The 11,283-nt window shown below is 39.6% G+C and overlaps 1 protein-coding gene across 2 annotated transcripts in view; it reads right to left on the bottom strand.

The window, feature by feature from the left end:
* Positions 1 to 11,283, bottom strand: part of PLA2G4A (phospholipase A2 group IVA) — an 88,923-nt gene that overhangs the window by 24,617 nt on the left and 53,023 nt on the right. For both annotated transcript variants that reach the window (XM_026669286.2, XM_087960837.1), the window contains 5 exons: positions 11,017 to 11,054; positions 9,856 to 9,985; positions 8,324 to 8,460; positions 5,328 to 5,550; positions 4,163 to 4,277 (listed from right to left, as the gene is read on the bottom strand). In XM_026669286.2, the coding sequence (XP_026525071.1) occupies positions 4,163 to 4,277; positions 5,328 to 5,550; positions 8,324 to 8,460; positions 9,856 to 9,985; positions 11,017 to 11,054 (643 nt within the window). The remainder of the gene's footprint in view (positions 1 to 4,162; positions 4,278 to 5,327; positions 5,551 to 8,323; positions 8,461 to 9,855; positions 9,986 to 11,016; positions 11,055 to 11,283) is intronic.

Genomic DNA, 11,283 nt, shown 5'->3' on the forward strand with positions numbered 1-11,283 from the left:
AGCCAGCTTGCATTTGTGCTTAATGTCCGCTTGCCAATGTTTTAACCATAGTAAGCGTCACACTGTGACATGTGAATGGCTCTCGCTGAAAACCTGACCGCATGATAAGTTGCGTCAGCTGAGAATTCAGCAGCTCCTATAAGTTTTGCAATATCTTGGTGCGCTCTAATGTTGGAATTAGGGACATGCTCCCATAAGAGACGGAGCCACCTAAGAGAATGGGTAAAGAAGGAAGTGGCCGTGGCCGCTCTAATGGCCCATGCATCAGACTGATGGGCCCTGTGTACGGCCAGCTCAGCCCATTTTTTCTCCGGCTTTAATTCCTCCAGCACTTCACTGGGAATGGAGGACGAGGACGCTAATCCCACTATAGGTTCGTCTACCTCGGGAGTATTCAGCAATTTTGAGAAATCAGAGGCCAAATTAAAATATTTCCTGTCATATCCCATGGGGGCAGGGTACACCGCTGCAAATGCCCACTGTTTCTGTACCAGGTCCGAAAACATGTGAGGAACTGGAATCACATCTTCTTCGACTACCGGTTGGTTGAAAATTAGATCTTCTGGTCCCACTTCTGAAGAAGTTGGAGTGGTAGAAGGGGCCGACTTGTTCAGGCATGCAATGTTTTTTGCCTTAAACAAGAGTGATCTGAACAGTTGTGGGTGGAATAAGCCTGTAAATACAGGTTGATCGGGAACAAGACCCTCATCCTCAGACATACCCCTTTCTCAGGGGTCTGCTTCTGAAAGGGCCAGGTCACTGCCTTGTATTATTCCTGATTCAATCTGTTCCATTTGATCAATTTGAACCACTTCTTCCACCTCCGCCTCCTCCGTTGGCCCTTGGAGGGGCGCTTCCCCCTGTAACTGTACGTGGGTATAGTGTTGCTCCGATCTGGTCAACGACCTTAGCGATTGAGAATCATAATCAGCGGTTACAGGATGTTCCCTGGTCAGAACTGCGTGTTGAAGACCTGCTGCAATTCCCTGGTGGATTGCCAGCTCCATCCATGCCTTCATCCTCTCTGGAACTTCCTCTGGAAGAATGTCGTCCTGTCGAAGACCGGAAGCCATTGGAGTGAATGTAGCTCCAGGAGCCCTTCGCATGGTCGGTGTTCCAGGTAACTGGGCCTGTTGACTCTGGGGAACCAAGCTGCGTCTGGATGAGAGGGAGAGATCTAGGGGAGGAGGAGGGTGGGAAGAGGTAGACAGTCCTGGACTGGGGGGCGGAAAGTCCTGTGAGGCCCTGTGTGCCTCCCTTGCACACTTATCTATTTGCTTTTCTAATGCTTTATGGCGCCTGTTGGCATACCTTTCTGAAGCTTTAGAAAGACCTTTTGTCTGCTTAGATTTGTACTGAGATTTAGTTTTGACCCTTGATGTTAAGGTCTGAGAGCTACTACTGCCTGACATTTTGATTGAAAGAAATGCAGTATGCTCATTATTCAAAGCGATACTGTGGAGGCGGTTGGCACGCCCAGGGGCCTGATCCAAGAAGGGACCAGTTGCCCTGATAATATCTTATCCCCTTCATTTTTTTTAAAGATATATGTATATATGAGTCGTATCACAGTAAAAATATCTTTCATTATTAAGATATTTATTATTATTATTATTATTATTATTATTATTATTATTATTATTATTATTATTGGAGTCAATGATAATCACCAATACATATAGATATAAATATATATCTAAATTAATAGAAAAACAGCTTGATATAGTGAATATCCAAACAGCCAAATTAAGAATGCCTGAAAGTCCAAGATAATAAAGAGAGGCCTTCAACAGCTTCCCTGCACAGGCGGACACAGGCCTGGGTGCTCGCTGTTGTGCCGCTGGGTGGGTAAGGCTGTGAGGGTTAAGCCAACAATAATGCACAGATGGCCTTGAATCTAATAAGAAAACGAGGTGTAATAATTCCTTAGGTTATCTGAAGAGAAGTCTTTGATCGGGAAGGAAAACCACCTCACACAGCTCGAGTTACAAATAGCGCAGCCACAGAGTCTTTAAAACAAAGGCAAAACAATGGCCATTACTTTTGGCGCGCGCGCGCTTCCCAGCAACAAACTCCTGCCACGTGGAGAAAATGCCTCCAACGGCTTCTCCTTGTGGCTAAAAAATGGCCAGGAAAGGGGTGGAAAGAATTAAGCTTTTATGCTTTCCACACCAAGATGGCGTTCTGAGGGGAAGAATCAAACGATACGATTTAGATGAGGGCTAAAAAGCCCATGCCGCTATTGCCAATGTAGAAAAAGGCAATGCGGAATCACAATGGCAGGGGGTAGAAAAAGCAGTTGGGGGGGGGCTTGGAGCAAAGCCGAAGCCGCTCGCCACTTCGGGTGGGAAACGGTGCTGCCCAAAAATGCAAACAATCTCCGACAGCCAGATGGAGAGAGCTAATGTCGGGAGATCGTAATGTGATTTGGAGGCTAAAAGCCTGAAAAAAACAAACTGGACTATTTCCAAACCTGCTGAATAATTCTCCTGTTTCGGCCAAGGAAGAACAAAAAGCACCGCCTATCCTCAACGAGGCTGAGCCAAAACTGGGGAACACTAGGGAGGAGTCCCGTGGAGGAGGAGGAGCGTTCCACAAATTAAGCCCAGCCTAGACATGCAGAGACTGAAGCACCTCTCCACTACTGGATGCTCTGAACAGCTCATGGGAGAACTTTGTTTTTTAGCAACAAGAGAATGTTTACGTTGGTTTATTCACAGCATTAAAAAGCAGCTGAGTACAACACAGAGGACCTACCTGGTTCATAATTATTACCTTAAAAAGTCTCACTGTGTCACTCATATGTGTCTGAGACAAACTAAAAAGAGCAGTATACTGATACAAACATTAAGTAAGCACCAATTCTTTCAATCAATCCAGGCCAAAAGCATTAGTTTCATCCTCAAACACTTTTGCTCCATCTGTCTTTAATTCTACTTCTTTGTCATTTTAATTTCTTCTTTTTGAGATGGAGACAATAAAAATCAAGTTTTGTGGTGTTTACTTGAAGCAATATATGCTTTTTATATATTTTCCCATGTTTCGTGGTTCAAACCTCTTTCCCTTCCTTTCTATGAAGCTATCAGATAAGATCATCAATGTGCTGATGATTCCTAGTTATATACAATTTGACTCTGTGCCAATATCAATGTCCTGTCATGGTGCCTGGGGGCTGTGCGAACAGACTTAAGTTGACTATTCATTTTAGCTTTGGAATAGGCTACCCTTCCGTATTCAAAACTGGTATAAAACCTGGGGATCATCTTGGAGTTGAAAAGAAAGTGGCAGATATAGAGATATGTCAGGTGCAAGAAACCAGAACAGCTTTGTGAGTAGGCCAAAGTAGTTTCTTTGTTGTTGATCGCCTATTTACAAGAATCTCGCCAGAAATTGTATTTTCTTGGGAACCAGCAAATAAAGACTTCAGTAGCCTCTGCTACATCCTCCCATGGAATGACTTCATGCTGGAACATGTTTTTACTGCCCCCTCTAGTTGAGCCACCACACTTCCCATAGTTCCATCTTGTGTGTCTATTGTGTCCATTCCTGGATTAAGAGGCCCTTCATTTAGTTACTCATATTCCCATCATATCATGCAATGCACCCTATGTGACCTCGAAGATCATATTGGAAACTGCAGATAATCCAAAGTGCAGTAGCACAGGAAGTGATCGGCATAAGCCTGTGTGACACCCATTCCTGCATAAGTCGCACTGATAGCCAATGAGCAATTCAAGATGGTAGTCATTAACTCTAAGTACGGCCAAGTTATCAAAGGACCATCTTCCATGGTTTCTGCTCATCAGGTAAGATCTACATAATTGATATGTCACCTACCATCTATTAAATAGTGCCATCTCTTGGGACCCAACTTACCTGCCTGCCCTCTGGAATAGCATCTCTCTAAAGATACATGTCCCTCTATCAAAAAAATGGGGTTCTGGAAATCCTTAAAACTGAGATTCTTCTCCCAAGCTCTGAAGTGGGTTAGTTGTTGAGCTTCTCATGGGTGTGTTTTGGGTAATTTGTTTTGTCTGGAAATTCATGATTGTTATTTTTTACTGTCTATCATTGTTTCTTTTATAAGTCACCCAGTCATTCTTGAATAGGATGGTCTTAAATAAATAAAGGTTGAATGAACCCAGATAGTGAGAACACTGACCTGCAAACATCAGTTCTGACACATCAGGTTTAACATGAAGACAGGTAAAAAGTGGCAAAGCTGACTGTGCTTTGTTGATTTTTTCTCTCATATGAGATAAAGTGATATCCATTCTCTGTGAAAAGGAGACAGAATTTAATAGTTTAATATTTGAACTGAAGCTGACATATTTATTTATAGTTCATATTTGTAATCACTTATCCCCCTCAGAGTTTTACTTTTTAAAAAATACAAAAAAGTTACTTCAGATTACTTCATTATGGTCATAAACCAGCTGAACATACACCAAAAATATAGCAGAATTGCCTACCTGGACATTATAAATTAATAATCTTGTAATAAAGACTAAGAAAGCCTTCTTGCTACTGATTAATCTGGTTAAAAATCAGAACTTGGTGATGATTGGGTCTATTTATTAGGCTTATAAAGCACTCCTACTCTTTCAGACTCTGAGCAGCTTATGTGCCAATTATCTATAACTTTCACAATAATAATACTATTTATAATAAAATTATTAAAACTGTAAATATAGTATTCATACATTAGGGAACTCAAAGTATATATTAGGAAACTCAAAGGATATTCTCATTGGCTCAAAGTTGACTCAGCCTTCCATCATTCCGAGGTCGGTAAAATGAGGACCCAAATTGTTGGGGGCAATAGGATGACATTGTAAACCACTTAGAGAAGGCTGTAAAGCATTGTGAAGTGGTATATAAGACTAAGTGCTATTGCTATTGCTACTGCTATTTTCAACTGATTACAACAGGTTATATTGCTGATATAAATGTATTATTTAATTTTATGTGCTAAAATAGCAAAGACTATATTAGCTAAAGTTGATGTTTATGGACCTAATTTAGATTCTCCTATTGTTTTCTGAAAGTTTTTGACATTTGAATATTTATGATAAAGTGGTAATAGAAGTATTTGACAGCTACTGCAGCTTTCTGGGTAACCAAAAGGCAGACCGCAACTCACATTTACATTAGATTATGTTGTAGAATTCAAACTATTAGTTTAATTTTGATTAGTGAAGTTTTCTCATCGTTGTCTGCAGTTTCTACTACAAAGTCAGCAGTTCTAATGCATCAAACTGTATTTACACAAATATTATGCACCTAAGATTTAAACAGCTTCCCTAAATGTTTTGATAAATGCTTACATTTTGAACCAATGTTTCTCCTATCAACATTCCGAAGATATCTGTAAATGTCACAGGCTGCCCACACCTCTTCTTTTTCCACAGCGCTTCAATGTATCGCTTCACTTTCTGGGGTGTAAGTAGTTTCAGTGGGGTGTGACTAATACTGTTCCTCAACTCAGCATTTATCTCCTTTGGCCCTTTCACTGGAAAATCTGGATGAGAATACAGGGTTGACATGTACCTATGAAGAGATCAAAACAATATTTTTAGTGAACATAAAAATGGACCAAAGATGGTCACAAGATTTTCAACCAACAATGGTGATGAATGAAAAAAGGAAGGTTCGCTAGAAATCATAACTTCTGCTTAAAGAGCAGGTGGCAGTCGTGGCTAGGAGGACCTGTGGGTTATGATCAGTTATGCCCTTTCCTAGATCAACGATTCCTACTCACAGTTTCCTTCATCTAAGTCACCACCTATCTTGACTATTGTAATGTGTTTTAAATGGAGCTGCCTTTGAAAAGTTTCTACAAAATTTAATGGATTCAAAGTATGGTGGGTAAGCCTAGATTTGCACGTGTCACTTCTCTTGTGAAAGAATCCATGGCCAAATTGCTTCTGGGTCCAAATCAAAGTGCTGGTTATCATCTTCAAAGCCCTCCATGGCTTGAGACAAAGATATTTGAAGAACCATATTTTCCCAGTCATATCTACCCCACTCGCCATAATGGGGAAGCAGGGAATGCTATGGACCTTCTTAAGAAAGTCTATCTAGGCACAGGGGTCTGCAACCTTAAACACTCAAAGAGCCATTTGGACCTGTTTCCCACAGAAAAGAAAACACCTTCCCCAGGAGGAGGAGGAGGAGGGGACGCAGTCTCTCCCATTGTGAAGCGTGCTAAATTTAAGTGTGCTGTGCAAGGCGCTGAAAGAGCAGCTAGCAGCCATGAGGCAGCAAGAGGAACATGGGGAGACACGCGATGTTCTCTCCACCCCGAGACACCGGCTGGGCCAGCTGCAGATGACGCTGCTGCTCTTGCTGCCTCCATGGCTGCTCGCTGCTCTTGCAGCACCTCGTGCAGCACACTTAAATTTAGTGTGCTTCATAATGGGGGAAACTGCATTCCCTCCTCTTCCTCCTGGAGCCCATTACGACATGGAGCATCAGCTGCAGCCAGGCCAGCCAGTATCTCGAGGCGGAGAAAAGTTGTCCATCTCCCCCAGCGGCCGAGGTGCACACAGCACCAACAAAGGCCATATAAAGAGGCAAGTAGAGGGGCGCTTCGCTCCCACTCTGGAATACAGAGCAAGTCTCCATTCACCACCGTCGCCCTTCTCTTCTCAGGGCAGGCAAGGAGTGAGTGGGAGAGGAGGGCGAGGGGCAGGGCTAGGCAATGGTGGGGTCATCTGACAGGGAGCCACAAGAGAGGGCCAAAGAGCCGCATGAGGCTCTGGAGCTGCACATTGCTGACCCCTAGCAGGATCAAGAAGGACATTTTCTGTAGAGACTCCTTCCCTGTGGAACATCATCCCTGCAGAGATAAGATTGGCCCCCACTTTGACATCCTTTTGCAAGGTCCTGGAGACATGGTTCTGCTAGTGGGCCTGGGGACCTCAGAATTATATGGAACCCATTAAGTGGCTGATCTGATTATCACCGGGGGGGGCGGAGTGGAGAGTTATTGGTTTGTTGAACTGGGGTTTTATCCGTATAAGCTGCCCGGAGTCACCAAGAGTGAGTTGGACAGCCATATAATTTTTTTTAAAATAAATAAATAAGAGAAAGAGGGGGAGGAGAAGTGAGACAAAACACTAGCGAAACTTGGGAAAAATCAAGCTATCATTTTGTAAATTACAAGGTTTTGCATATTTTACATGTATCTAAAATAACATATTTATAACACATAATATTGAATAAAACTCTAATTGTTTATAAATACTCAGTCCTCTAACTGGGAAACACAATATGTATGTATTTCTCTAAACTCCATATTTAACATAGTATGCTACAGAAGAGAGGAGATTACTTCAATTTAAGAATTCTAATTTCATCATTTGGCAGCAAGATTTCAAATTAAATTTATTGATCCTCAAAAGAAATCTGACAGTAGTTATGTCAGTTTTAAACTTCATTTTGACTAAGTTTATGCTGAAAAACTGACAAAAATTCATCTAGGGTTGCAGTCTCTTTAGTCTTTACAACAGGAAAATATTAAGTTTGTTTATGAATTTATTCCATTATCACAACTGAAGAGACTATCAGTATAAAATAATAGAATATTATCTATCAATATAAAATAATAGAAAGAAAACAGAGTAATATTATAAACTAAAAGTTCTCTTAGTCCTACCTATTTCTACTTGCCCTTCTACTCCAGAACTTAGATGCTTGTTGGGGCTCTCTGTGGTCTTTTTTTAAATTTTGACAATATGACCTAAGCTATCAGAAGACACAATCTTTCTTCAAGCAGTTAGAGAACTTTACTGTAGAACTATCCCTCCAAGCAAAAAATTCCTTCAGAAAGCTAACTTCAAGGGACTTGTGAATTTGCTTTATTTTATGCTCTACTAGTTTTAGAAATCAATCAAATCCATTATTTTAAGGATGCAGTAATAATAAACACCATCATTGCTTTCATGTTATTAAGTGATATTTTAATTTCAGTACATTTAAAGCTCCCTTGAGCTATACTGAAGATTTCAGCTGATTAGCGAACCATACAGGATAAGTATAAGTTTGAGGAGAATTTGTTTTTATAGCTCTCAATTTCCTCAAAAAGTATAATCTAAACATTGCAAGTTTTTATTAACTCAGAAAGATTTTTAAATCAACAAACCAATGAATTAGAAATAGAAGGGATTACAGTCATGATCTAAAACTAATTTACCTTTTTAAAAAGATTTTGGCAATTTGGCTATAGAATCAAGGGATAAAAAATATACTGTACATAATAAGAGTAAGGTATTGTCTATTAAAATAAAAATGTTTTTTTTTTTAAAAAAAGGAGACTTGCCATGTAGATCCAGATAAACCAGCAATATATGTTGCACAGTCTAAAATTCCAGATTCATACAATGCTTTCGTTACTCCAGAAAGTCCCACAGTTGCCCGAAATCCACCTCCAGAACCCAAGATTGCTATTACTGGTACCTGGGAAAACATACAACATAGATGCCTTCTAAGGTATTTATCACACAACACGAGCAAGACATTGTATAGTTATGGTAACATTATATAAAACGCATAAGGTAACAGAAAACCTACCCAACCAGTGGTGCTATGCTACTGGTTCGGACTGGTTCAGTAAAACCAGTAATAAAGAAAGCCTCCGGGGATCAGCTGAGGAAGAAAAAAAGCCTCAGACTTAGCTGAGAGGAGAAATAAAAGTACAGGATCAGATCTCCCACCCATCCCTGCACTTTTCTCTTCTTTATCCACTCAGCTGACTGCGTTGCAGGCCTCAGCTGGTGTGGGGAAGCTGCATGTGCACTTTAGGTGCTTCGCGCACGCAATCACTGAACTGGTAGGATCCAACTGCTGCACCCACCCCAAAAATCGTTTGTTCACTCCTAAACACAACCCATGGTTTGTATCCCTTCATCCAGGGTTTGAACACACATTTGCAAGACTTGATCTGTATTTAATACTCTTCAGGGAGAACAGCTTTGAGGTTTTTGCTGGAAAAAAACAATAGGCTAGAAAATTCTAATATATAAACATCTTTGCTATCCCTACTCACCATTTTAAAAATTGGAGCACTGACCTGTGTGTTAGCATGCCATTTTTAGTTAATGTCTCTGTCTGCCTTATGCAAGAAAATTTAGAAATAAACTCTAATTTTACTTTAAGATATTCAATATGGAGAAAGCATAGATTATGATTAATTATTTGCTTGGCTAATTTGTTGGCTGTGCTGACCAAAAGCATTTCTGGATTGTTTAACAAAACAAAAGTTCATATTCGGACATTATAAGCAATGATAAATGTTTGGGGAAAATAAGAACATTGTATATATCTCCCTGTCCTTTCCAGTTCTCATTTTTCCACATATCAAGATGGCATGTCTCACAGATTAAAAAATGCTGCAAGAAGTTTTCATAATTTCAACTCAAATAAATTAAAGTTATTAGAGACTAGAGATTTTTAAAAACAACAACCAAGCAGTTATAATTAGTTATTACTAGAATAACTAATTCTAACCATATTAGTTAGAACAAGTATTAGCTAGTTAGGAAAGCAAACAAAGTCTTAGCAATCATGCATAGCATTAAACAAAGAACTTGCTAAGAAAGTTTAAAGTGTTTTACTTAAGATTAAAAGCCAAAGTTTTCAACTGAAATAAAAAGATTATGATAATTTTAACAAGTATTCTGGGTTTGGAGAAGATGAAGTGGATTGCTGATGAAAGTACATAGAAACAAAAATTTACAGTGTTGAAAGATGAAATACGACTTGAAGTTACAGTAAAAAAAACTAATGTAATGTAGCTTTGGATCATTCTGGGGTTGAACTAAGGACTGCTGGATATAAGCTCTCCAGACTTACATCACGAATAGAGGTCAAATCAGCTCCCAATAACTTGTTCAGATAATGCATTACTCTAGTTTTCCGCTGCTGTCGGAAGTCCTTCTCTTCATCACACAGAGCCATGCTGAAACGGAGGTCTGTTGAAGAGCTGTTGAGCAAAACACATGTTTAGTCCTAAATCTCCTACTTAAAGGACTAACGAGCAATTTAATCTAAAGTTCTATGCCAATAAAGTCCTGCTCAAGCATGGACTTCCTGTAATGCCACTAAAATGATGGTTTAACAGTATTTAAAGTGCTGCATTTTTAAATATGGTGGTAAGACTTGCCGCTCTAAAAGGCTCAGAGAAAGTGAATTGTCTGGACCCACTGCCATCAGGTTTCAGGCCAAATTATAGTACCAAGACAACATAAATCATTCTTGTGTATACACAGAAAAAGGGCCAGTAGAATTCAATGGAACTTAACTACAGGATGGCCAAATAAATATACATAGGACTAAACTACAGCAATATCCTACTTTGAGATCAATAAGACAATACAGTACTGAAGTGCATCCATTGCCTATCTCAATGAATTCTCAATCCTATGTCATTGTAGTCCAATATATCTTTCTGATACAGTTTATCTATATATATATATATATATAAAAGGGAAATACCACTTACACATCACAAAATCTCCAGCACCATATGCCTACAAACTTGAAATTTGGCACGTATGTTCCTCTTGGCTTCTAAGTGCTTGCCAATAAAGGATTTTTCGAAATGACTATCAGAGCATTAGTATTTCCTATATTATTATTAATACGCTTGGATGCTAAGGAATTCTACTCCCCCTCCTCACCTGAAAAGAAACCTCTTTCAACTGCAGTTCAGTTAAGCCATGCCCAGGCTCCTTGCTGTCTCCTTGCTCACACAGCAAATACTATTTCAGTTTCCAAACAGCTCTCAACTCTCACACACTGACAGGACGCTAGCCAGATGAATACCAATGGATGCTGGTAGACATAGGCACAATTTTTCCCCCTTATTTTCCTCCCTAAATGCTTGCCCGGTCACATAGTTTCGTAGCGAAGCATGGGTATCCTGCTAGTATATCATAATTGCACAAAAAAGGAAGACATGTCTCAATGCTATCATTTCTGCAAATATACTTTGTGAATACCAAGATTACTTACCAAACTTCAATAGATACCTCCAATGTGACTTCTGTAACCTAAACAAGCAATGTTATAATTGCATCACAATTTTTGTCAAGAAATTTGTGATCTATTGTCTTATAAACAAAGGAGTCTCACTTAACACTAATCACCTACCAGTTTATATTAGAGCAGATTTTTTCCTAACTTTCCAGGCTTTAAAAGCCCTTTTTTAAGTCAATACATTTTTTTCAAAAGACATTGTTATTTATATTTCACAGTTTTATTTTACTTAAAACAAGAAAT

This window comes from Notechis scutatus, chromosome 3, assembly GCF_049901735.1.
Source record: "Notechis scutatus isolate UNSWTSFEM ecotype Mainland chromosome 3, rNotScu1.2, whole genome shotgun sequence".
Lineage (NCBI taxonomy): Eukaryota > Metazoa > Chordata > Lepidosauria > Squamata > Elapidae > Notechis > Notechis scutatus.